Raw genomic sequence first — 27,852 nt, 5'->3', positions numbered from 1 at the left:
TCTGCACAGGAAGCATTTATCACCTTAAGCTGTAACACACTATATTAGACAGATTTATGGGTGCTGTTCAAGTTTGGGACATAGCAAGTTTTTTTTTTAAAAAAACATTCTAAACTTTTGGGAAGCAGCCTTTAAAAATGCTATAATGGTGCATGCATAATAGCTTCACTGAAATCAAAGCAGTATATCAAAGTTTAAATTTTATCAAGGTTGATCACATTCCGTAACTACAAGAGCTGCTGTGGGAACCAAATCTATGGCAGGATACTCTTGCTCTTCTGAAATATTTCCAGTTCATGGTTACAGGATTCTTCGAATATATATTCTCTTGCAAGTGTAAGTTATCTGAACTTAAAGTCCTGTATAAAAGGTCAAGCTTTAAGTACACAAGTTAAGTTGTTTCTGGCACACAAGGGTTTATGTATAGCTGCTTCTGATCTATCAGCTCAAGACTGTGATCGGACAGCTGGCAAGTGAAATAATGTGTATTGTTAGATGAGTTGACCTCGGAAAGTACAGACTATAGTTGCTTATTTGTCTGTATATTATTCTTGCCCTAACTACAAGGTTGGAGCCCATGTAGATCCTTTTATCTTGACGGACTTGGGACTGCTGCAGCCCAGCCCCCTAATATATTTAGATGTTACATGTGGGTCTATGCATGGAGGCAAGTTCAGAGGTCTGCTTTTTGAGATTATAAATTCTTTCCCACCCAAGTGGAACAAATTATGCCTATTGTTGCCCTCTGTGTCGTGTTTGACTGACATCAAATGTACAAGCAGAGAACAGGACCAAAACATGTGGGGCAAAGTGGGGATAACACTATCCCCTAATGATTCCTAATTGCTTTCTGGAGCAATGACTTCAGTTAGAGGCATGGGTGTAGCCAAGGGAGGGCTGGGGGGGGGGCAGCTGCCCCCCCATCAATTAAAATAAATAGCTGAGGTTCTGCCCCCCCTAACAAAAGGCCTGCCCCCTCAACAAAAATCCTGGCAACACCCATGGTTAGAGGAGAAATGTATGAATTCTAAAGAATTTTTAATCATTCTCATGTTTCACCCACACAGTAACTGTGTTAAGACAAAGTAAAAGTACTACTAACACGCTGTGGTTATCCCTTGGTTTTCAAGATTCACTGAAATTGATAGCCAATCACAAAACAAATCCACTTCAAAGAGTTTATTTTGTGGAATTCTTCTCATATAAAACTAAAGTCTACATAATTAAACAGTTTTACAAATTCTTTGATTTAAAGTTGGTGACCAGTTTTAAAAAGCCCAAGATCACACTGTATAGTACTCATTCTTTCCACAATTTTAGGATATGGCTATTAGCCAAGATGGCTCAGTATAAAAAAAAAAGTGCAACTCACCAAGTATAATTAATACCGTTAAGTTACATTCTTGAGTACACTTTTAATTATCAGTTCTCAAACTGATAAAACTAAGCAGCACACACAGTGAATGAAGTCCCCACTGATTGAATTTTTAAGGCAACACTGTACTTATGTACTTCTGGCACTAATTGAGTTGCAACTGGATGTCTTCACCTGATTCAAGTACAGTTCTAAAAATACCTCTGGCAAAAAAAACTTCGTTTTTTTTAAGTGTGAGCTGGAAGTAAATAAAAAGTACTGAAGGTACAAGTTAAAATGTTAGAAGCAACTGCCAACATGCAGAAACATACATATTTTAAAGCTTAGGAATAAACACAACTTAACTCTTTTTTTAAACTGAACTCAATAAGTTTTCTGGTTAGAAATTTAGAACAGTGAAACATCTAGAAAAGGTAAAACAAACACTTCTAGACATAGATAACACACAACATTCTAACATGTCTAGAAATAGATAACATATAATTCAAACAAACTCCAACTTGAAACAACTTTTGCCAATAAGGCTACATAATTGTCAAGTGCGTTTTTATATATGTGTGTATGTAATCTCTCTCTTTTAAACGCAATCGATGAAGCACTTCAGGTCAGTGTCATTAATCAAACAGATTTGAGTACAGCTCTGCTTCTTCTAAAATGATGTGCCCTTTTCTCCTACAAAGGTGGCAAGGGGGAGGGAGAAAGAAAAGAGAGAAATTAGAGCACAATTATACTTTTTATAAAGTTCTTTCCTCCCACACCCCTGCCAGTGAAAAAAAGAGGGGGAAGAATTTTTATTAATTAATTTGATTAATTTGATTTGAACTGATTTTATAATGAATTGATTTTAGAATGCTGTATTATTTTACTGTTGTTAGCCACTCTGAGCCCAGCTTTGGCTGGGGAGGGTGGGATATTAATAAATAATAATAATAATAATAATAATAATAATAATAATAATAATAATAATAATAATAATAATCTGGTGGCATTTATGTTGATTTCCCCTAAATAGCTTTCCTCCATATCAAAAAGGAAGCTTTTTATATTTATTTAAAGGAAACTATCTTTTTGCTTGCTTGCTAAATGGAGAAACTGGTGGGAAGAGGGCTGGGGGTGGGGCTTCTGTGGAGGGAAAGATTTAGCTGGCTGCCTTATGCTGAAATGGGAGGTTGGGTACTATGTGAGAATGATGCATAGGGCGTTTTTCAGTAAGCAGTGCAAGCAAATGAGTGTCTACTCACAAGCAAGCCCTTCTTAATTCAATGAGGCTTACTCCCAGAAAGTAGAAGAAAGTTTAACTGAACTCAGGGGGCTTATGCATGCACAGAATCCATTTTAAGGCCCTCCACCACTGCCCCTCAGCTGCTGCAGGGAAGCATGGCACACCTTTCTCCTGCCACCACCGCGGGGAGTACAGTCAGGACCCTCTGCTGCTAGGGGAAGTGTGGCACACCCTCTGCCACTGCGAAGAGACACTCTGCCACTGTGGTGAGGCGTGGCAAGGCTCTCTGCTGCTGCAGGGAAGTGCGGTGCACCCCCCACAATCGCAGGCAGGTACGGTGGAATGCTCTGCCACTGTGGGGAGCCCCAGCAAGGCCTTCTGCCACCGCAGATATATATTGTGATATATACAGATATTTACTTGGTGATATATTGTGATGTTGAGAACCATTTATCGCCCAGCCCTACCATCGCCTTACTAAATTTAGTAAGAACGTTTCAATGCCAAATTAAAATGTGGCGATAAGGCTTATGAAGGCAGGTGCTTATTTGTAATTGTCACTGTCAAGTCTGCAGCCAGAACACGCGATTATCCTGATTTCTTTAGGTCCCGAACATGAGCAGCAGTAAGCTTTAAAGGTTGGCTCCAACTTACTTTTACCCAGAATACCTCTATCAAAATTAATTACCATGACCAATTTAGATACATTAATTTAAATGGGTCTACTCTGAATGCAGGGACACGGGTGGCGCTGTGGGTAAAACCTCAGAGCCTAGGACTTGCCGATCACATGGTCGGCGGTTCGAATCCCCGCGGCGGGGTGCGCTCCCGTCATTTGGTCCCAGCGCCTGCCAACCTAGCAGTTCAAAAGCACCCCCGGGTGCAAGTAGATAAATAGGGACCGCTTACCAGCGGGAAGGTAAACGGCGTTCCATGTGCTGCGCTGGCTCGCCAGATGCAGCTTGTCACGCTGGCCACATGACCCGGAAGTGTCTGCGGACAGCGCTGGCTCCCGGCCTATAGAGTGAGATGGGCGCACAACCCTAGAGTCTGGCAAGACTGGCCCGTACAGGCAGGGGTACCTTTACCTTTTACTCTGAATGCAAGTTAGTTGACCCAACACTTCAACAAATTAATAAAATTCAACTGATTAAGAGTTGCTGCCCTAATGATTTTATCTCCTCTAGTAGTCTGCAATCATATTCATACCTTAAGATAGTCCTCCTGAGTTACAATATTGTTCCTCAGTCTGTTGTCTGGGTTACATAGACATGACACTACCGTCTGTATGCTTCGGTCCACAGATTTCTAAAGTAATTACATTTTATTAGTTTATTTTCAATACAGTATGTACACCATTGGTAAAAACAAATAAAGTTGTCTGTACCAAGACCTTTGCTGCAAAGGTTGGTATTTCCAAAATCAGATCTTTATTGTTTTCGTAACCTTTCTAGTAGCCACTTTGGAAGACACCACAACACTAACACAAAATGAAAGTTTTATTAAAACCATTCCTTCTCTTTAAAAAAATACCCTTCATCTACAGTGAGGATTTCCTAGCATTAAATAAATTACATCCCAAATAGCAGTCTTGAAAATAGTCTTGTTAGATTAGGTAGATCCTACCAACAATAACGTTATCAAAATCAACTTTTGTTTGATTGCTGCATTCTAGAACTAGCAACTAGGGAAAAACAGAGAAAAGAACAAGAAATAACTTACAACCCCAATGTATCATTTGCTTAGGGGTACAGGGGGTTTGGACAGAATGAACACAGTTTTTACTATGATTAAAAGTTACATAACTATAATGATTGATCTGGAATTCTATGGACAAAGTTCCAATACAACTCCAAATTCAGAGGTAACAAAATTGTAGCATACTGCTGACCTGTGAATATTTACACAAACTAAGTACATACACCATCCAGGGGACAGATATGAAGGACACATTCCCCACCTCTATGGGACTCATCCTCCACTTAAAAGATTGTTCAGACATGCAAACACAGAACTTCAAAATGGCAAATATATATATATAGAGAGAGAAAAACCATGCTGGGGTTAAAGATTTCAGCAGTAAGCCATGATTCATAAACAAGTGTACGTCTCTGAAATAGAACATTCTACTCGGCAGAATACTACTGTAGCCTCCTGCCCATTTGAGGCATTTAATCATCTTGCGTAATAAGAAACAAGTAGATTCTGGTCTGGCCAAGGACCTCCAACAGCAGAAATACAAATCCCATGCTAACGAATTTAGGCCACATTGCTTTAATTATCATTGCCATGCTACTTTCTCCAGCAATGGGCTCACGCATAGGAGAATGCTAAAATGTAAAGGCCAAGCATAGGACAAGAGGCTGAATGAAGCAAGACAGTAGCCTTTTCTCATTTAACTAGAGTATTTCTATTCACCCTTGGTCACAAAATACTTCAGGAACAGAGAAGCAATGCACACACACCCCTTTTTCATACTCTGCATTTCCTTATCTCTCATGTTCCCCTTTGGGGACGTTGAAAGAAATCATGGGTACCTTTTGTGGACTGTTTCCACAGGACTGTGCAGTCTCGGCCATAGAACACTCTGCCTGTTCTGCGCCTACCTCCAAATCACCACCATAATTCATGGTATAAGCCTATGTAAAATACAAAGTATGAGTTAATATAAGTTGCCACTGTCTATTCCAGGTGCAGAAGAAATGGAAGTATTATATGCAAACTATTATATGACCTTTTGCTCCCACACCAGTTAAAAGCTCAAAGGGTTGGATGGGCCATCCAGTAATTAAATAGGAATGTGGCAGCTATCAGAAAGGTCTGTCCTTATTCTTCAAATAGCTAAAACCTTAGGCTGGCATAGGAGCAACTATAGAACCAGTAGTCACCATGCCAGTGAAGATAAACAACAAACCACAGGTTTTCATAGCATAGTATTTATTCATTTTTATTTTTAAACTCTTTTAACATGGATTGAGCTGTATCTTTGTTTATACTGAAGCGTATGACATGGAAAAATTACATAAAATTTAAACAAAACAATAAAAACTCAGATAAATGGTTCTGAATATATTAACAAAGTTATGTTGAAGTATATATACAAAAATTATTGCGGATATGAAATAATGTATAGTAATGGGTATCTGCATAGATTGGTGACCATAAATAAAAAGTATTTTCATAGAACGCTAATAGCAGAGTTGGAAGGGATCACAAGGGTCACCTAGTCCAACACGTGCAATGCAGGAATTTCATACCCAACTCCTTCAACCATTCCTCATAAGGCTTGTTTCCATACACTTGATTATCTTGGTCATCTCCTTCTGCACGTTCCATCCATCTTGTCACTATCCTTCCTACTGTGGTGCCCAGAACTGGACACAGTACTCCAGGTGTGGTCTCACCAAGGCATAATAGAGCAGGAGTATTACGCATATACAGGAATTTATAGGAAGAGGGGAAGGAGGGAGTGGGGGAGGAAAAAATTCAAATATGCACTTCATGCACGCCTGATAGATTTTTGTGGCTTTCTTGAAATGTCTAGTGCAAAGAATGGGATCTAAAATTTAACTCTTAATCTTAACATGTGCCAGATGCACAACTTCAGCACTACTCCGAAAAACAGACTGGGAACCTTTTTCAGCACTCACTTCCACTGTAGAAAAATCCTTCCATTTTTAATGAGACACTATTGTGGCAGTACTTCAGTATCTGAATTATTTTTTGTCAATTTAGCTTAATCAATCAAGCTTAAATACATGGTGTGACCCTCTTACCGGAGGTACAATATAGTTTCTGGGTTCTCCAGGTGGCCATTGTGGTGGAACCTTAAAAAATAAATAAGATGTTTCAATATGCAGCAGCCTTTAGCAGTAGACAGTTCAGCAAGTTTATTTATTTCAAAATTTTTTTTTTACCTCAAAGAGGGTTTTTTTAATGTCAGTCCTAAGATATACAATAATGCTATGTGTGAGCAGAAATCTGAATGCATTTTCACCAAGTTTATGAAGATCTGTTGAATCAGGATTTGCACAAGCTGGATACAGTACTATAAACAGAATACATGATCTCTTCAAAGGGGCGACAGGAGGAGAGAGAAGAAGCAAGCCATCTCAGTAACAGAACTGGACAAGGATAGGGCACCAAGAGTTGCATCCAACTAAGTAATCCCATTGGCGCAAGGACTTTTGCCTTTGTAGCAGGACATGCCTCACTGTAGCCAACATTTTATTCTTTTTAATGTGGATACTGCCCTTTTATTGTAAGTATTGTCAGGATTATTTACAATAGACTAAAAAAAGGTCCTATGCTTAAAGCAGCTCAGTGACCACAAAGGTAAATTCAATCAAATATCCATTCAGATATACTACCAGCACAGCACTCAAGACTACTTCCATTTTGGTAACTGTTCTTATAGAAAATCTTATTAACAAATCTAAATCATTTTATAGCCATTTATTCACAAATCTAAATCAATTTGAACAATCTGCCAGACATATTTAAACTAAGTATTCATCTAAAATTAAAGAGATCAGGCTTAATCAAGCTTGGCTTTCACATTTCAGTAGTAGAAGTGAAATGTATTTCAACACAAACCTGATAGTTGTAAGCAGGCTGAAACCCTACAGGTACCTGTTGCTGAATTAATAAAGCTGGTGACCCATAAGGATATGCCTAAAAGTTAAAAAAAACCCTATTGTTAGGCAAAAGCATATTCTTACAAGGCAACTATCATGGGCAAAGTGCCAGGTTAGCTAGTAAATGTATGGTGTGGTGTATACCCAATAGCAGACGATGACTTGTTAACCATGGCACAGCCTCATGCATCCTCTTCACCTTCATGCATAGACAGGAGACAGTATACTTCTTAATACCAGTTGTTGGGAATCATGAGTAACTTGAGTGCTATTGTCTTTGACCAGATCCAGCAGAGCTCTTAAGTTATTTAAAACTTCCTATTTCTTGCTGCATCCAAACTTGGCAAATATTTTCCTCAAATCACAAGTTCTTTTTTAAAAAAAAACAAGAAGAAGCCAGGAAGCTTTAAATCTCCTCCCCTCACATGTAAAGGGGATGAGAATATGAGCCTGAGGTTACTGCTGGTTCGTTTATGTTTAAACCAAATACAGTGGTACCTCAGGTTACATACGCTTCAGGTTACATATGCTTCAGGTTATAGACTCCGCTAACCCAGAAATAGTGCTTCAGGTTAAGAACTTTGCTTCAGGATGAGAACAGAAATCATGCTCCAGTGGCGCGGCAGGAGCAGGAGGCCCCATTAGCTAAAGTGATGCTTCGGGTTAAGAACAGTTTCAGGTTAAGAACGGACCTCCGGAACAAATTAAGTACTTAACCCAAGATACCACTGTATATATCTCCACAGGTCTAAGATAAGTTTAGTTAAACCAGATTTGAAGTGGAAAGGACCTGCAAACATTAACTGTATCTGAAGTTCTAATAGCAAGACACCACACAAAAAGGCTGCTGTCTTGAGCGAACTGACTAGTTAAGAGGTACATAGGAGTTATGACAAATTCAAAGCTGCATTTAGTTTAGTAGAAAGCTTTGTTTCAAAAGGTAAAAAGGCTGTTATACAGCTATTTACTGTACAAAGAGTCCCCCCCCCATATGAAATAATTCATGAGAATCCCACCTTCCCTGATAGACAACTTAGAAGATTTACATACGTCTGGAAAGATGTAAATATGGAAGATTAGCAGCTTTGGGTTTAGATTAACAGTTTATGTCATATGGGAGGCACAAACTACATGAATATTCTGTGTCAGGAGAATGAAGCCTTTACCCCACATGCATTTTATGTTTGCCAGTTCTCATGTAATTTTTCAGAAGTATTTTAATCTGGGCTTTTTTCAGCCGGAACTAACTGGAACTGAGTTCCAGCACCTCTATAGAGTTGCTGTTCCCTGTCACAGTGCTCAGTGCTGTGCTATAGAGGCACCATGGCACTTGGAGCTGCGTGATGTAGGCAGTGGCAGTTTATATTATTTTGCCATGGTGAGCGGGCGAAGGAGAGATGTCCTCCTACATGAAAACAACTTTAATTGGTTGCTCCCCCCGCCCCTAACCAAAGGTTCCGGCACCTCTTTTTCTAGAAAAAACGCCCCGATTTAAATAGCTAAATGTAACCCATTCCAAGCCTTTGCAATAGACAAGGAAGCAAGGAGTAATGGTTACAACATACAACCCTTATTCTTGTAGTACTGCTTAAGTCACATTTGTCCACCATTTATGCAGAAAACACTGAATCGTTAAATTCAAATTTTTTTTAGTAACTCGAAATATGAAATAGCTGTGGAGGGCTGTTCATTTGTATTAAGGCCCTACTTTAGAAAATGTTACCTGAACATATTGTGTGACAGGACTCATGACAGCTGGAGGCTGCAAATATGCTTCCTGGTTGCTCCAAACACTGTGGAACTGAGGTGTAGGCGAATTAATAAGCACTGGTCTCGGTGGCACATGATAGGCACCTTGGAAGACAAGGGAAGCATTGAGAACTTTCATATACAGTAAAGCCCACAACTTACGTGGGGGGGGGGTTACATTCTGGGCATAGTGCCTAAAGCCAAAATCACATATAGTCAAAACACATTGGGTGCAATGGTGGGTGCGATTACCAATGTTTTTTTTTCTTGGGTGCCCACCCCCTTTTCAATTGTGTGTGGTTTTTTTAATTGCCAAGCATGTAAAGCTGAATACGCACAAGTTAAATGTGCCTAAGTTGCAAGTGTATTGTATTTTAAAATACAAGTTTAGGCTTCTTTATCCTGAAGGAATTGTACAACTGGTACTGTAATATTTTTCTAGTTCCATAGAAGTCACAGACAGTACTAGCAGATATGCCACTGAACTACATCATGCACAAGAGTTACTCTTGTGAATGCACGTTCACCAAGTAGTAAATCTCACTGTCTTCAATGAGTCTTACTCCCTAGTTAGTGTTTAGGATTGCATCCACAAGAGGCAGTCAAACAAACACCCTATGTGAACTGGGTGAGGCACTAGGATAGCATATAGCTGTATCTCCACTGGATTTATTAAGAGAAAGGAATTGCCGGCTGAGGAGAGTTTTGCCGTGTTGGCAGTCCCTGCTTTGCCCAAACAGGAAGCTATCACTGAAGGCTCTCCTGCTGGTGGAAAGCTCTGAAACAGTGTTTTAGGACAGGTCGCCAGTGGAGATCTTCTGGATTCAAAACTCCATGGATGCTTGGGCCTTTAAGCTATGTCAACCCGAAGAGTCTAGCAACAAGCCAGAAAACACCCATGAACACCACATTCTGCCATGGCTAGCACAAGCAAGCAGAGCTTGGGACATCTCTGCAGGTCTTCCCTGCTGTTCCCTGGGAAGAATTACAAATGCTCTGTAAAAATATTTGCTTTTATCAGCAAAACAACACACTATGGTACAAATCCGTATACATTCTTTATGTTTAAATTCCATAATTATTGCTGTGATTTATACTTATAAATTATAGTAACAACATTAAGTTTGGTACTACAAAGTTTCACCTGATATAGTTGAACGCGTTTAACAATACTCACATAGGTTTGGGTGTTTTCTTATTGCAGGTCCTAGTTTGAGTTTCTTTCCATGGAAGTTGATTTGTGACTGAAAAGAGAGTTATGTGAGAGTTTGATCCCTACATTTTCTTAATTGGGCAAACATTGCAGACATACAAATGCCACAAGCATCTGCAACTGCTTTCATGGTATGTCATTCTAATTAGTACTTCCTCTAGTATAATTTATTTTTTCTAGAATTGTTAACTGACAAAATGGAAGCACAGATATATTCTGTAAAATAAGCAAAAAGGTGGAGCAGTACCAGAAGAAAAAAAAAGATTTTTACCACACTGGTAGTGTACTGATACACTAAACAGAGATTTCCAAAGAAGAGTTTCTTTTTAAACTTATTCGGGCAAAGAACTTTGATGTACCTTGATCTGGTGAAGCAGCTACCAGAAGCTTACTCATTTCTTCAATGAATAAAGTCAGTTATTCAGGAGTGATGTACACTTATCAATAAATCATTATTTTTCAATAGCAGTTTAATACCTGCAAGCATTGTCTGATAATGCAACCATTTCTACAGAGGCTAAGAACCTATGTGTAAACAAATTATAAGCAGAAGTATAGCAGACTGAACACAACGCAAGAAGATACAGAGTTATCTGCTAGATGAACATTTGGAATGAGAAGAAGCCATCTTTGGGTAGAAAGGAGACTCTTGAAAACAGTCAATTTGCATCCCACCTGAAACCAAGATTAGCCACTCTAATCCAATGTTCTCTTTACAAGTTGAACCCCTTACCAATCCCATGCCAAACCAGAACTGAACCCTTGGATATTGAAGATAATTCTCACATATAAGACATCCCAAATGACAACTTACTTCTACTATTTTCTGTACATCGACATTGTCCAAAAATGACACGAATCCATATCTGCAAAGGTAAGTCAAAATTAGCTACAGTAGTGTAACTTTTCAGCATTGGTACCACCACTTAAACTGAACCTCATAGACTAGAAGAAAAACATCAAGGCAAGTACAGTCCCAAGCCAAACTGAGATGAAGAATGGATGACGGCAGTTATGTTCCTGAAAGTTGGGGGTGGAGACACTACTAATTTCTCAAACTTGATTGTCACTTCCTTGTAATTCTCAAAGTCAAGGACAAGTGGATTTATTGATAGCCACATTGCTTCTTAATAAATTCCATTTATTTTGAAGATTTATATCCCACCCTATGGCTACAAGATCCCACAAAGTGGCTTACAATATTGATTAAACACATATGTATTATTTTATTTATTACATTTACATTCCACTCTTCATCAAATTGTCAGAGGGGAAAAATAAAATACTTTAACAGATATAAAATACACAGCAGCATCACATGTAAAACAAGAACAGTATTCTACAGGAGGCAACTACTTTAAACTCCTACCTAATCTCTTCCGAAGGCCTGCAAACATATTTAGCAGGACAAAATCAAAACACTATTACAACAAAATACAAAAACACGAGTTAAAAATCAGAGAGACACTAAACCATTTACAGTGTTCATGGCTGCAATTTACCAATTCACAGCTCACATAGATCTACGATGTGCTGGTATCTCTAATAGCAACTGATACTTCCTGTGCTTATCTTACCCCATCCACATTTACCCTAGCAGCTAATAGGCTAATTTGGTAAGACTGACACCTTATTAATGGTCACATTGTTATCAAGGCAATCTACTCACCCCTTGGACACACCAGTTCTGTCGGTGATTATTTTCACTTCTTTAACAGTGCCATATCGTGCAAAGAAGCTCCGAATTTCTGTCTCATCCATCTAGAAGTACATTGCAGCATATGAACAAAGGCACAGTGAAAATCATTGCAGTATCATGAATCTAACAAGTATGGCCTCAAAAGTATGGCCAGTTTTTAAAGTGTTTGCAGCAAAATAATTAACTCTGAGCAGTTTATGACCCAGCAGTAACCATAACTTATTGTTGCTTAACGAAGTGCTAGAAGCTGAATGGAGCCAATGTACCTATTCTATGTGCTAGCAATATGCTGACTGACAGTGTTCGAAACTCCCATTGTTCTAGGCGCATTTTATGACCGGAAATTTCATTAGCGTGAGCAGTTTATGAGCTCTGGGCACAGTACTGCGCCTAAGATTTCAGATTAAAACTGCAGAGTGGAAGGAAAGGAGGACCTTTTTCTGCCTCCCCACTTCCAGCTACTCTCTGAAGACTGGAGAAGACTTTCTTAAGAATATTAGGGGGTGGGCAGGGGAAGGACTAGACCATGTGAAAAATGAACGTAATATTTTAGCTGCAGTTCATTCATTTTCAGCTTTGTATTAAAAAAAGCACGCCTAGACATTCCGATGTTGTGCCCATAACCTAGGTTTAAGTTGCCATTTTGCTTCTAGATCTCATCTCAGTTTCTAACACTGCTGACTGAGTATATCTTAAAACTTAAACAAGACTTAAAATAGCTAGCTTTAGTCAGCAGCATAAGAACAGAAGGTAATGGGGGAAAGGCATATATGAGTGAGAGAACTGGAATCATCCTTAGTATGATTGCTGAGGGAGGCTGAGAAGTTTGTTGTTGTTGTTGTTTAGTCGTTTAGTCGTGTCCGACTCTTCGTGACCCCATGGACCAGAACACGCCAGGCACCCCTGTCCTCCACTACCTCCCGCAGTTTGGTCAAACCCATGCTGGTAACCTCGAAAACACTATCCAACCATCTTGTCCTCTGTCGCCCCCTTCTCCTTGTGCCCTCCATCTTTCCCAGCATCAGTGTCTTCTCCAGGGAGTCTTCTCTTCTCATGAGGTGGCCAAAGTACTGGAGCCTCAGCTTCACAATCTGTCCTTCCAGTGAGCACTCAGGGCTGATTTCCTTAAGAATGGATGCGTTTGATCTTCTTGCAGTCCATGGGACTCTCAAGAGTCTCCTCCAGCACCATAATTCAAAAGCATCAATTCTTCGGCGATCAGCCTTCTTTATGGTCCAGCTCTCACTTCCATACATCACTACTGGGAAAACCATGGCTTTAACTATACGGACCTTTGTTGGCAAGGTGACATCTCTACTTCTCAAGATGCTGTCTAGGCCTGTCATTGCCCTTCTCCCAAGAAGCAGGCGTCTTTTAATTTCGAGGCTGAGAAGTACTGAGTCTCAATGTAAGAAGGCAGCACACTGCCTAAAACTTCTCATTGGGTTTCTGAGACTTACTGCATATATTTTCTTCAATGCATCCTGAGCACAAGATATTTCTCCAAGCGAAAATAAGGTTTTAAAAATCATTTCTAAAGGCTGTGCAGTTTTTTGAACTCCAAATTAGAGATATTTTGACTAAAGTAGTAATGCTACTAGCTCTCCAGCTGCATTTGAAGATCTTGTGATTACAATGTGTCAAACATTTGCTCCTACTCTGGACAGCCACTGTTTTTTTTATTGTGGCAAGATGAAAATTCTTAAGTCTGAGTAATGTATTTAAAAGCAGCACTAGTGATAATACCTCCACATAAAGCAACCAAATAAGGAATCTTAAGTAATATCTGGGCTAGAGTAGTTTTTCAGTGCAATGCTATGCATATCTAATCAGAATTAAGTCCCCTTAAGTTCAAAAAGACTTAAGTTCCCATAAAAGCTTATTGTGCCTTTATTGTGCATATAACTCATCTGCCCCAAGCCCTCAAGACAGATCAATGCACCAATTTTAACAAGTCTTAATAAGCTCAAAATAAAAAGAATACATACCCGAATGTCAATTCCACCCACAAAAATGGTATTTGGCATGATTTTCCCTTCAGGCAGAACATAGCCTTGGCTTGTTGCAGGCAACTGAGCATTTTCCTCTCGGGTAATGTTTTGGGAGTCTTGATTTGCAGCAGACTATGAACAAATTTTATATACCATTTTATAAGAATTTTCACACTTGTTTATTAGACATTTTCTGCTCTATGTGGATAAAACTAACATGCAGAACAGAAGACGAAGTGCATTTTTCTAGCTAACATCAGGATTCTTTTTACCTTCCCTTGAAGTTTGTCTGCAACATGACTGTTTTAGAATGTTGCATTGGAAAATTTTAAGTACTGTGCCGCAAAGAGAAAAACTTTGGTCGTATTGAAGATTCATTACAGTCTCTAAGCAACACATGCCTATACAACACATGTATAATAAAAATATAATAATAATAATGATAATAATAATAATGATAATAATAATGATAATAATAATAATAATAATAACAACAACAACAACAATAATTTATACCCCGCCCATCTGGCTGAGTTTCCCCAGCCACTCTGGGCGGCTTCCAATCAAGTGTTAAAAACAATACAGCATTAAATATTAAAAACTTCCCTAAACAGGGCTGCCTTCAGATGTCTTTTAAAGAGAAGATAGCTGCTTATTTCCTTCACATCTGAAGGGAGGGTGTTCCACAGGGCGGGTGCCACAACCGAGAAGGCCCTCTGTCTGGTTCCCTGTAACCTCACTTCTCGCAATGAGGGAACCACCAAAAGGCTCTCAGCGCTGGATCTCAGTGTCCGGGCTGAAATGATGGGGGCGGAGACGCTCCTTCAGGAATACAGGACCAAGGCTGTTTAGGGCTTTAAAGGTCAGCACCAACACTTTGAATTGTGCTCAGAAACGTACTGAAACTATTCTATGTGCTAGCAATATTTGAAATTCTTAAAGCCTCGATTTAAGAATTAAACAGAATATTTGAGCAATTCTGTAGTTATGTGGGGTCTTTACAAGATCAAAGCTACCTGTCCCTACCTAGTTGCAGAGATGCAGTGTGGGTTGCTGGTGCAAGTGTTGCACCCCCTTGGTGGACTGGGCAGCTGCCCTGCTCCTTCCTCCCCACCTTGTCCCACCCCACCCCGAAGGCCCCTCACGTCCCATGAACGTCGCTGCTGCCTGGACACTGAGAAGCAGCTGGAGCCCCTCAGAGAGAAAGGGGGAACAAGCAGGAGGCATTTTCGTTAGGCAAGAGATGGCTCGGGCTGCAAAGCAATCGCCAGGATGCTTAGGAGCCTTGCGGGCTGCTTGGGATCCCAAACCCTTGAAATAAAAGTGCATGCTCCCTACACCCTCCCCGCCCCCGATCTCGCAGGGCAGCTTGCACCGAGGCTGCACAGACTGAAGAAGCCCCTTCTCGCAGTTTCCTCCACGCCGCTACCTCCTAGTTGACAAGAGTTAGGTAACTACTAGACATGTTTCATCCAAGAAAGAAGCGAACCACAGCGAACAGGTGCCCCGCACCCCGATATTACTGCCAGCCGATGCTCATTATTAGACACTTCCCGTTAGCCGCGAAACCAAATTAAGACGCTTCTTCTTTGGTCGCAAAGCGGCAGGGCCTGGCGCGCGTGCGCAGCACGAACGCAGCGGCGGTGCCCGCCATTCCTGCGCGTTTGGAGTCGCTCGCTTCGCACTCCACACACACAACACGCGTGCTCAAATTCAGCGTTAGCTGATCCGTTGGAGAGGACTATTCTCTTCCAGTTCCAGACACCCAACAAATGAGGGGGAACCGTTTTGCGGGAGGGACAGCGGCTTCAAATAAAGTTTTTTTAAAAATCGCCGCGCGACAAAATGGTGCCCTTTTCTCCTCACCGCCTTCCCTCCTCGCGCTCTACGGAGGCCTTTCCGACGGCTTTTCACGAAGCCTTTCGAGGCCCGCTTCTCTTCCCGTCCCCCACGGCAGCCTCGACCCCTCAATAGGTGCGGAGGAGGCGACGCCGCCTTCGCCCCAAGCCGCTATTTCGAGGCCGAGTCGAGCCGGCCTCTCCTCCCCTCACGAAAAGCGCACCTCGACGCGCGCGCGCCGCTAGATTCCGAAAGGGGCGACGAACGGACCCCGTTTCCCCTTCCCTACATGGATGGGGGGGAGCTCCCCCCACCTCCATCCCCCGACTTAGCCCTCGCGGTTCTCTGAAAAGCCGTTCTTTTTACCGACGAAGTAAAAAGACGTGGCTGCCCCTGAAGAACTTGGAAAACCACCTTTTTTACTTAACTTACCATCTTCTAGGGCAAACCTTTGAACTCGTTGAAATGGAAAACAAAGGTTTTCTCTCCCCCCCTTAAATAATAAATAAATAAAAACACCCCACCACAACCAAATCCACAATTTTCCCCTCCCCTCCCTTTAAAACATGTCAGCAGCTGCTCCAGAAAGCGCCCCTAGAGAGAGACCCCGCCCACGGCTCTTCGCCACACCCAAAAGGGGCCAAGGCGGGACTTGATCCTAATAATTTGCTCACTCCCCCCCTCAATTTTTAACGCTTATTCGGTTTATTTTTTAACCCGAGAGAGGCTGCCATATAGCGCTGTCACGTAGGAAGACCGTTTCAAAGATATATATATATATAAAAAGACACGCCACTTCTGTTTTACTTCCTACCTTTCCCCCGCGCTGAGGTAAAACTTTAAAAGGGATGGTTGTTTTTTTTATTCGTTGGGGAGTGCGCGCGTGTCGCCGACCCCCATTTTTCTTCACCGTTCAGGACCGACCTGAGTAAAAAATAAATAAATTTAAGAGACCTTCAATCGACTTTCACGTCAGCGGCTTAAAAGCGCCATTGTGAAAAGCGCTTTTTTAAACCGACACAGACCCTCGTGAGGTTACAGGAAGGGGGATGGTTGCGCATCTGTTAATCTGGGTCTGAATTAAAAACGTTTTTTCGTGTAAAAAATAATAATGAAGTGCTTAGATGACCTACATTTTCTTATAGATAGCAACTGCCCTTATGCATAGTCACTATGTGGTTTGGTGCTGTCTTTTTTTTTGGCAGTCTTAACACCTTAGTGGCCTTAAGTTAGGTATGTGGTAGAAGATATGTGGTAGAAGATAATAGCTTTGGGCCTGCAGTCCTCCCGGGTTTAAAAAGTCACATTGAATTCAGTGGGGCCTAATTCTAAGTAGACATGCATAGGATGGTGCTGTTAGTTACTAACAAAGGGGCCATTGGCTGGACTTGGGGGTTCTGTGAGAAACGTGGGGTGCAATATTGGGGCCTGGGTTTGTTTTGTTCTCCCTTGCCTCAGAATCCACCGGTTGGCCACACTCAAAAGTGCAGTGAAAGGCAGGAGGAAGGTGTTCAAAATGGCTGTTGCCTTATTTAAAAAAATAAAAATAGTGTGATCATACAGCAACCATTCGTAATGCCTGTTAACTATGTAATGTTGTGCTCCACAATTTTGCACTAGGTTTAGATTGATAAAGGGTTGTTGAGATGCTAAGTGCAAAACAGTGGGATGGAACCGCACCTCCTTTTTTGAAGTATTTCTTTTTAAATAACACTTTAACTGTGTCCTCAATAAAAATTTGGCTAGAAAAATAACTTATTTTGGTCAGCTGTAGGTTCTCTGCAGGGAAAGGATTTTTGTCATGGATGCGTGGAGCAGTAGGAGCTGTCTTGGGAGAGTAATATTTTCCCCCCTGAAGAGATTGTAATCATTGTAATAAGTGAAGTTTGCTCTATTTTAAGCATCCCTGAAACAAATTGTGTTGTAGATATGACTTAATAAAAATGTGTATTATAAGAATCATTATTTATTGATCTAAGAGTGGTACACATTGTATTACAAATGATCAGCTCAGGATTGCAATAGATGAAAGTGGACAGAACAAAAAGATTTCAGGACTGAATACAGTGGTACCCCGCAAGACGAACGCCTCGCGAGACGAAAAACTCGCAAAACGAAAGGTTTTTTCGTTTTCGAGTTGCCTCGCAAGACGAATTTCCCTATGGGCTTGCTTCGCAAAACGAAGCTTGCCCCGGGGACAGTGGGTCTTCTCTTTTGAAGCAAGGGGCGGTGGGGAGAAGCGATCTTCTCCCCGCAGCCCCAGGTCCGGGGACAGTGGGAAGCGCTTCCCGCTGCCCCCGGACCTCTTTTGAAGCAAGGGGCTGCGGGGAGATCGCTTCTCCCCACCGCCCCTTGCTTCAAAAGAGGTCCGGGGGCAGCGGGAAGCGCTTCCCGCTGTCCCCGGACCTGGGGCTGCGGGGAGAAGATCGCTTCTCCCCGCCGCCCCTTGCTTCAAAAGAGGTCCGGGGGCAGCGGCAAGCGCTTCCCGCTGCCCCCGGACCTCTTTTGAAGCAAGGGGCTGCGGGGAGATCACTTCTCCCGGTGCTCCGAAGCGGGGCGGGGGGGTGGGAACACCTTCCCCCACCGCCCCGCTTCGGAACGGTGCTCCGAAGCGGGGCGGGGGGGTGGGAACACCTTCCCCCACCGCCCGGCTTCGGAACGGTGCTCCGAAGTGGGGCGGGGGGGTGGGAACACCTTCCCCCACGGCCCCGCTTCGGAACGGTGCTCCGAAGCGGGGCGGGGGGTGGGAACACCTTCCCCCACGGCCCCGCTTCGGAACGGTGCTCCGAAGCGGGGCGGGGGGGGTGGGAACACCTTCCCCCACCGCCCGGCTTCGGAACGGTGCTCCGAAGCGGGGCGGGGGGCGGGAACACCTTCTGAAGGCTGGCGGGGGGCAAAAGTCTTTGTCCCCCCTGCCTGCCTTCCCAGGGGCTTTTAAATCGCCCCGGACAGCGGAGAAGTCCTCCGCTGTCCCGGGGCGATTTTAAAATGCCGCCCGCCAGCATTTTAAGATTGCCCGGACAGCGGAGAAGTCCTCCGCTGTCCCGGGGTTTTTTAAGATGCTGGGGGTGGGAAGAAAAGCCCTTATCCCCCCCCCCAGCCCTCAGAAGAGGTCCGGGGACAGACTGTCCCCGGACCTGGTCTGAAGGCGGTTTCCCTAGGAACGCATTAATTGATTTTCAATGCATTCCTATGGGAAACCGTGCATCGCAAGACGAAAAACTCGCAAGACGAAGAGACTTGCGGAACGAATTAATTTCGTCTTGCGAGGCACCACTGTATCTTAATGTGTCCTAGCCAGTATCAAAGAGCTGGCTACCTACCTACATCATGTGAACCCTGCAGCCAACACATGGCTGTACTGATTCCTTTATAAACACTGAATGATATGCTACAGGAGCTCATTTCAATATGCTACCAATTAAGCAAGCTGGATCACAGAAGTCATGATATGAGACGTAGCACCAGTCAATGGCAGCAGCACAGCCTTGTATTGAGTCCTGCACAAGAAAACTGACAAAGTCACAATGCATTCCACCAACTTTGATGACTTTAAAGAGGATTAGAAACATGCACGGGGAATAATATTTATCTTTATCAATAGAACTAACTATGATGGCTATGTTCTTCCTCCGCTGTTGGAGGCAGTAAGCCTACGAATATTAGTTACTGGGAATTGCAAGTTGGGAGAGTGATCTTGCACTCAGATCTTGCTTGCAGGCTTCCTACTGGCATCTGGTTTGCCACTGGTGAGAACATGATGCTGGATTAAATGTGCCTTTGGCCTGAGCTACCAGGGCTGTTCCTATGTTCTTACTAAGCAAATCTGATTTTATTTCTGTTTTTTGTAATGCCATTTACACACAGACACATATCTTTGAACATTATTGATTATTCATAGAAGAATACCAGTGAAGCTGTAAAGAAGTGTAGAAACCTTGCCCTGCAGATCAAGCTAAACACAGCAATCAGCCTAGAGAGATGTATGTTAGATGAAGGAAAGCCAGCTGGTAAGTGGTGAACCAAGCTATTCCAACAGGCAAAATTGATTTCTTCTGTGCAAGAGACAACCCCTGGTGCCAGTTCTGAGCAGGGACTGCCAGGCTGGGGTCTGAGTTAAGAATATACAGCACAATCCTATGCATGTTAATTCAGAATAAAGTCCCACTGTGTTCAATGGGGCATAGTTCCCATAAATAGGGACAAAGCATGAAATGGCAACCTTTAAGAATCACACTGCCTTTCAATTTATTTCCAAACACAGTGATCTTTATCGTTCCTATTTTAATTTGTGGAATTTTGAAAGGACTGTTTCATCTAGAAGTGAAGCAAGTCATATTACAAGTCATATTGCACCTCCAATATTGCACAGATAAGAAGTGTCTTGCTCTTCACAGTCAAAAAATACTTTTCTCTATTATTATTTTAAAGAAAGGAATGGCACCGTATGGCCTGTAGAAAAGTTTGCTTGCTTTTAGGATAAATGATAATATGGGGAGGTATGACTTTTCTGTGATGGTCTTCCTAAATGGAGTTATGAAAATTAAGAAAGTTGTTTCCTAAGTAACTTGGTAGAAAGAACAGCAGGTGCCTCAATGTTCTAAGGAAACATCTGGATTCAAGAGGAACAATTACCATTCTAGGGCTAACATATGTCTGGATTTTCCCAGACATTACTGGGATTTCCAAGGCAGAATTGATGTCTGGGGAGAATTTCTGAAAGGCAGTGCATTGTCCTGGATCTTAGGTAGGTCAATCGAAAAAATGGGGGGGGGGGGTTGCGTTTTTGTCTTTAAAAATTTCAGCAACTTTTTGGGTGTCCTGGTTTTTACTTTTTGAAATATGGCAACCCTAAGTTAGGCTGTCAAGGAACAGTGACATATCCTTTGTGATATCATTAACATAGTTTAAAAGTCAGCTAGTCAGACAGGTGTCAAGTGAGAACAGACAGAGATGAAGAGAGTCAGTCTAGGTTTGGCTGCTGTTTTGGGGAGAAGGGGGAGGGCTCTTATGCTTCCATGGACAGCTCACCCTTCTCATCTTCACCCCTTTCTGGAAGAGGTGCTTTGGTTCTTATGGAATTGTTAAAATGACTGTTGATAATAGTATTAATTAATCTCCAAATAAGAAACAGAATATATTTTATATTTAAAAAGCAAGTCATGGTCAAGTGAGAATGGTCCATGATAAATAATTAAGAATCTAAAGAGGTAAATAAGTAAAAGCTATACTTGTTTTAATGAATGAATGGTTTGTTTTCATAAACAAATTAAAATATTGGCTTATAATACTACTGTTTGGGGTTAATGGTTTATCTAAAGTTTGAGAAACTATCATTCAAAGTCACAAAAGCACTTTTAAGTTTTGTTCATCACCTAATGGTAAATAAATTTTGAATTAAGGAATGTGTAAGCACATTTCCTCAGAGAAATTTCAGTCAAGCTCCCTGGATATTCTACTTTTATTTACCACTATCCCAACCACCAACAAAACCTAATTACTTGTGACTATTAAAAAACAACAACATGAAGTCATTATCCTCACCAGTTTTTTACTAAGAAGAAAACGGCTCCTGCCTTCCATCGTTTTGACCAATGAGAGCAAATGCACTGGAATAACAGGTAAGCACCAGGCATTTATTTTTAAGCTTTATTTGATAAATGTACTTTTATTAAGATTTAGTACAATTAAATAACTGCAAAACAGATGAGGTTATCTAGGGTATCAAAGTCTTCTACACTGATTTACCTACTGTATGTCCCATGTATCCTTAAGCCTTGTCAACATAACATTTTTTGCTAAGAAGTGGGATAGATTTTCCCCACTTTGACAATGCATACTGTTAGGTTAATTGAGAGTCCTAATCCATGACAATGATTGTGAATTTGGAATCAGGGTGATGGTGTTGTTATTACAGATTAATAATTAGTGTGAAGTGTATGTATGTTGGCTGATTACTGAAAAGTCACATCTAGATTCCTTTTTTTTATTTAACAGGATTTGTATAGTGTTTAATCATCTAAGGTTATTATGATCAGAGGCAGTGTTTGTTTTCAATCCATATTTTAATTCTGCCCATGAGTTCAGCAGCATGCATGATGTGACCTCAAGTCAGTAAACTTTATTACTGAGCCAGGATTTCAATATTTTAAGATATAAGAAGTCATAAAGCAAGGGGTCTGCTGGCACTGCTGCTCTTTTTGTCCATAATTTATGTCAGTGATGTGTTAAGGGAATATTATTTTTCACCAAGCTGGGGATCCCATCCTGTGTTGAAAATACTCCTTATTGACAACTTGGTGCAATTATTTCAGCCCCAATTAGGTGTGCCTAGTTTTGTATCATACACAGCTGTTAAATCCTGAATTTCACTCAAGATGTAATCGACAACCATTTCACGTGGGGGTTCTTTTCCTGCCCCCCATGTGTGTCAGCATGAGCATAAGCACTTAAGTGTGCCCCATTCCGCCCTGCCTCCATTCTGCCCCCCTCCCACCCCTGTTCTGCCCTTTTAGTGATGTGTTTAGTGACACCTTCGGTCACCTCTGGGTTCACCGCTGTGCACATGCATACAATCATGCGTCATTCAGACATGTGTTAATCGGTCATTGCCTGTATATCTAAGGCAGGAGTGAGTACCAAAAGTGACATCCAAGTTTCTCTCTTTGGCCCTTGAAACTTTCCCAAGGCCACACACCTTTACTAACTGTGCCCTATACCCTCACTGAGTGTGTCTGTCTGGCTTGAATGTGTCCTAAACTGTGATAATGCCTTTTGCTTGCCTGGATGGAGGTTGGAGAGTTGTGGGTGGGGATATGTAAAAAATCTGGCTTTTGTGTGGCTGGAATAAAGTGTGTTGTACAAAGGTAAAAGTCACATCCGTTGCTTGGTCACTTTTGCTAGAAGGCTGCCCATATGAGACTGCAGCCCTTAGTCTGAAAATGATACCTCGCTAAAGGGCTAGCCAATCCTAAAGCTGCCGACAGCAGAAATGAATTGACTGCGAAGGATCAGACTATAGTTTTCATCGCCAACAAGATAGGGAGATAGAAAAGAGGTCATATGTAATGACTGTATAGATGAGGGAATTACAGCAAGTATAACTTGACAGGAAATGCCTATGGGCACTTTGATACTATGCAGTACATATATAGTTTTTACATCTTCTGTCTTGAAAAGCTCAGTTATATTTTATATCATAAAATATTATCTTTAAGAAACCTGTACTATATATTCTGTCCCACTGAACAACTTGTACTCAAATAATTTTAAAGTTGGAAGACACCCCAAAAGTCATCTAGTTCAACCTCCTGCAATATAGGAATCTTGCCCAATGCCATCCCTGGATGGGTTTGAACCACCAACCTTCTGATTAGCAGCCAGGTGCACTGATCACAGGTGAAATGTTACAGCCTACATGAGAATACATTGAATAAATTATGTAATATACATTATTTTGCTCATATCGAATGCTCATATAAGTAACACAGCTTCTAAACACAGCTAGGAAGGCAATAAAATTACCTTTTCTTTTTAAAAAATTAAGCCTGTTCTTTAATTTTCAGTGATTAGGCAATGGTGGGCATTCTATTTCATCCTATGCTTTGCTTCCTTCTTAGCATTTCAAACCCTTCCAAACAAGAAACAAGATTTAGCCCAACAAGAAAATGTAAACATTACATAGAAACTATTTGCGATCATTCAGAACAGCAGTAATTAATGATAATACAATCATTCTAGCATGGGCAAATAAAATAAACATTTGTGTGGCAGAAAATCATTGTCTCTATTTGTACTCAAATGAATACAACCAAACTTCATTATTAGTTTGGAATTCAACTATTTCCCTTTGAAATTCTTCTGTTGGAAAGACTTCCACTGTTCTATCTTTGGATCAGTATTGTCTATGTTGGCTGCTTCTCTCATGCTGTTCTTTGTTCAACCTACAGATTTGTAAATGGATTTTAACAAAAATACCATAAACTACAGGGTGCTGTTCTCCAAAGTAAACTGAGTCTGCAAAGGCTGCTTATTATGCCACTACTCTGGGATGTGGAGCAGCACAATAACATTAAATAACTGCTTGTGGAATGTGTAGCTTCCAGAGGACTCCTATCAATCTTTTTCTTTTTTTGCACTTTGTGCAATAGGAATGTTCTAATGTCTACTATAGCTACAATGCTATTTAGGCATAATTATTTTAGAGGAAGTCCCATTGAACTCAGCAGATGAGGCTGCATGTCTGGTTTAAAGAGAATGACAGGGGGACAAAGAAATGCCTAAGTTCATGGACATAACACAAATCCAGAAAAATGTCATTGAATATCAGTTCCACATTTAAAACCATTTTTGAAACTCCGATCTAGTTCAAAAGCTGCACAAGGTCTGGTGATTTAAAAAAGCAGGGGAAGTATGAAAGGTACCAAGGCTCATTAAATGAAATTCACAGTTTTGGAGCCTGACAATTGTTTGGTATTTCCATAACTCATAAAACAGACAAAAGACCTGCAAGGTGCAAGGAATGACAAAAGAGGACAAAATGAGCAGCATAGGAAGTTAATAAGATGTTGAAAAAAGGAAGGAACTTGGTTATGTGTAATATTTTTATTAATTTTTTTAAAGGAGGAATTTTAACAGTTGGCATTTCAGGAGATGATTGTTTTGGATTAATAGGCAGAATAATTGTTGCAGTATAGGTAATAATATCATTATAATATAGTAATATTTTTTCAGATTTTCTGATCCAAATACATGGGTTTACTGTATATTTATGATAACCTTTTAAAACTTTTATCCTTTAAAATCTTATGACATGAACATACAAACTTTAACAACATTTTAAATATATAAGCTTTTGTTTGTGTTCTTACATTCCAACCCAATAAAATTCTGCATTCTTAGCTTTCTCTGATGCAGTGTTCTAAGCACACAGATAGACTCTGGAAGCAGCACACTTCCGCCACATGGAGCTGTTATGGGGAGAAACACTCAGTTCCAAGATCTTAAATTTCTGTTGGAGCCACGTGTCCACACCTCTCTACGCATACTGCATGAATTAATTTATTTATTAAGAGTACTTTTAGTCTACCTTTTATCATATGAGGCCAGGGTGGGGTACAATATAGTTGAAACAACAAAAATGTTTCTATACAGTCAAAAGACCAGATAAAAACATAACAAAACTTTAACTCCCATACAATTAAAAAAACCACAGCCCTACTCATTGACTCCTTAATTGCAGCAGCATACTGACACTAGTACTGTATCTAACAGTCGCGCAGGCAAGGTAGGCCTCTACTTAGTGTCAAAATGATCAGTGCCAGTCACACTTCCAAGCAGAGGCCATCCCATGATTTATTGCATGAAACACTTGTAACATCTGAGAACCGGGGGGGAGGCGTCTAAGAACCTTTGCATCTCCATAATTTTCTTCCTCTGTTGACAAGAGTCAAAGGCTGTGAGAGACAGCAGCAGCAGCAGCCCAATGAGGGAAGCAGGTGCTTGGGCCTCCATTTCTTGGTTGGGATTATTTCCCAGGAGCATATTTGAGGACTGGGACAAGTATCTTTTTCTTATTTATTTATTTAAAAAAATTACCGCCCTTCAGGCCCATGCAGAGATTGACTGAGGCCTGGAGCAGGAGTCTTACTATAATAAAGTTATAACAGACACCCAAAGAATTACATTTGCTTCGTTGGTAAGTTTATAACCTCAATGGAGGAGACTATGAGGATTGGTTTTGGCAAGTATGTTGGATTGCATTGTTATACATGGAATATGCTCTTCACAACTTATTTATATGGAAAATAGCTACAGCATGGGTTTTTTTTTTTTGGAGGGGCAGAATCAAGTTGTATTGAATTACAAGTTGACCAATTAACTGTTTTAATTTATGAAAAACTAAGGTATATCTCATTTCACCACAAGATGGTGTGTGATATCAGCATTGCTAGGATATGGATAAAAATCCAGCAGGTCTATGAAAGCTTTTGTACTAAAAAGCAATATATTAACTGTTCTATAATGCTCTCTATCTCATTGGCCTGCCTAAGTGAGAAGTCAAATCTCAGTTTCCCTATCATGTCAAAAGGATATACTGTTAAAGGCTGCAATCTACATTTGAAAAGGACAAGTTTTCTCTTGATATCATTCTCCTCTTCTCTTTACACTGTGCATGTAACTTCTTATTTGTGAATTCGTCTCTAAATGAGACAAGAATCAGTTTGGATAATAAACAATAGACGACAAGCTGTGTGCAAACATCAAGAGTGCAAACAAGCAACCTTCCAGACCTAGAATAACTGATAAGATTGTGACTAGTGTTGATCTTAATCCTCTGTGATCTTTTAGCCCAACAGCTGATGTGCCTGAGAATTAAAATGCATTACCTTGTTCATTACAAAAGGATAGTTGAATTGGCTTCTTACAAAACCACCTGTAATGCCCGTTACTTCTTTTATGTAGTTTTGAAATGCAAAACCTACCCAAAGGAACTACTTTTTCAAACCAGATTTTATTTGTATGTGACTGACAATAAATTTGCTATCCCAGTATGATGAAGAGTGCCATAGCAAAGTTTATGCAAAAATAGTACTTAGTAAATATATAGTGTTATTCATTAGTGCTCAAAGCCTTTCATTTTACAAAGATTATAATGCAAACCCATCCACTTTTGGATATGTCATTGTTAGTGTCCTAATACTATTATGTAAAAAGTGAATTTTGGGTGTTACAAGGAGGAGTATTAAAGGCTTACCACAGGCCAGGAGGAAGCCAAGCTGGAGTCAGGCAATATTCTGTATGTGTCTAAATTACATAAATTAATACAAATTTATTTGTTTAATTGTGAAATAATTTTTACTAGGTTTTTTTAATGTATATCTATCTGTTCATCTCCTTTGAGAATTGGGCAATGTATACTTTTACTGTAACTTTGAATCAAACTAGACCTTTCGCTATTTTTGTTGCTAAAAACAAAACAAAAATAAGATGCTTCTTTTAGTCTTGCTTTAAAGCTTAATAACAGACTTCCATTATGTAAATTCTCAATGTGAATTCTAATCTCCTACTTACATTGATGAAAAATGATGCAATTAGGACTTAATTAAGAACTTGTGCTTATTTTTTATATTGTTTTTAATAGTGTGTTAGAGTGTTTTTTAAAAGAGCAAAAAAGTAAAACAATTAACAACAGCTTAAGAAAACCAACCTTAAGGGAGAAAAGACATCTATAGTTGATTTAAGCAAAGTCAATAAGCTAAACCTCAAGCCAAAGACAGGTAAAATAATTCAGTGCAAAGTGTTAAGTACAACAAAGAATCCGGTGGCACCTTAAACTAACAAAAGCTTTATGGCATAAGCTTTTCTTGACCATACAGCAGTTTATTTAATTCATGGTTATCTTGGGTTGTAGGTGTAAGCCACCTTTCATTGTACAGTAATTGAGAGTACATTGAGTGAAAGAATGACATTATCCTTATTGTGATGAGAGAAATGAATAGCTGCCATATAATATAGTTCTGCTGCGGTGAGGCTAGAGGGCCTGCGCCCTTTGCAAGGCCTTTACCATCTGGCCTAGGGGGCAGGGCCTGGACTCACTGGAACAAACCTTGGGGCATTGCTGGGGGTGTGTGGTTCTGCTATTGTTTCCCTTCTTCAACTGTCTAATGTATTTTAAAAGGTGGTCAAGTAGCTTTTAGTCTATGGGGTTTAAAATTCGGGGTGTCTTGTTTGTTTTGGGGTGGTTTTAAAGTTTAAATGGGGTTGTGTGTTAGTTTAATTTGTGTGCCATTGTAAATTATGCTTCTTTTATTATTTTCTAGTAGGTTTATGGGTTTGTTTTGTTGTTTTTATAAGAAAACTTGTTTTGGGATAGGTTTGGGGCTGCCCCCAGAGTGGGCCCTAACCAATAGGATGGCTGGGACAGGTTCTACAGAGGGTGGGATATATTGGGACACCCAATCTCAGTTATCATGGTCAGGAGGAGGAGTTAGGCTACAATCAGACCACGTCATTAATGAGGAGACAGGTTTAGTTGTTGTTTGAAAACTATCCCTTCCTCCGGGTCTGGTCCTTACCAGAAGGATACTGGAATCAAAAAGGGTGACCCACATGATCTTAAGATGCT

At 40.7% G+C, this 27,852-nt stretch overlaps 2 protein-coding genes across 5 annotated transcripts in view; one reads left to right on the top strand and one right to left on the bottom strand.

The window, feature by feature from the left end:
* Positions 1-1,183: 1,183 nt before the first annotated feature.
* DAZL (deleted in azoospermia like) lies at positions 1,184-16,699 on the bottom strand. Of its 3 annotated transcripts, none has more exons than XM_081164918.1 (11): positions 16,540-16,699; positions 13,884-14,018; positions 11,866-11,957; positions 11,011-11,062; positions 10,161-10,227; positions 8,958-9,088; positions 7,194-7,271; positions 6,374-6,424; positions 5,135-5,236; positions 3,807-3,905; positions 1,184-2,047 (listed from the first exon to the last, which is right to left on the bottom strand). In XM_081164918.1, exons 2-11 carry the CDS (start codon positions 13,920-13,922, stop codon positions 1,994-1,996), a joined length of 765 nt encoding a protein of 254 aa, XP_081021044.1. In that variant the 5' UTR covers positions 13,923-14,018; positions 16,540-16,699; the 3' UTR covers positions 1,184-1,993. The 3 variants fall into 3 exon arrangements, with proteins under 3 accessions (XP_081021044.1, XP_081021043.1, XP_081021042.1); XM_081164917.1 differs by lacking the exon at positions 16,540-16,699 and adding an exon at positions 15,753-15,931; XM_081164916.1 differs by lacking the exon at positions 16,540-16,699 and adding an exon at positions 16,158-16,305 and having other exon boundaries at positions 1,187-2,047.
* Positions 16,700-20,755: 4,056 nt separating this feature from the next.
* PLCL2 (phospholipase C like 2) overlaps positions 20,756-27,852 on the top strand; it is a 148,367-nt gene continuing 141,270 nt past the window's right edge. For both annotated transcript variants that reach the window (XM_081164381.1, XM_081164375.1), the window contains exon 1: positions 20,756-21,346. The gene's annotated coding sequence lies outside the window, so the exon portion shown is untranslated. The remainder of the gene's footprint in view (positions 21,347-27,852) is intronic.

Source organism: Podarcis bocagei, assembly GCF_964188305.1.
Source record: "Podarcis bocagei genome assembly, chromosome: 12".
Classification (NCBI taxonomy): Eukaryota; Metazoa; Chordata; class Lepidosauria; order Squamata; family Lacertidae; genus Podarcis; species Podarcis bocagei.
This window is presented reverse-complemented; position numbering and strand designations above follow the sequence as displayed.

Excerpts from the sequence above, each read along its gene's own strand:
- DAZL (XM_081164916.1), bottom strand. Across the intron at positions 6,425-7,193 it reads AGCCTGCTTACAACTATCAG|GTTCCACCACAATGGCCACC; the intron begins GTTTGTGTTGAA and ends TTATTTTTTAAG. Across the intron at positions 5,237-6,373 it reads GAAACTATATTGTACCTCCG|GCTTATACCATGAATTATGG; the intron begins GTAAGAGGGTCA and ends TATTTTACATAG.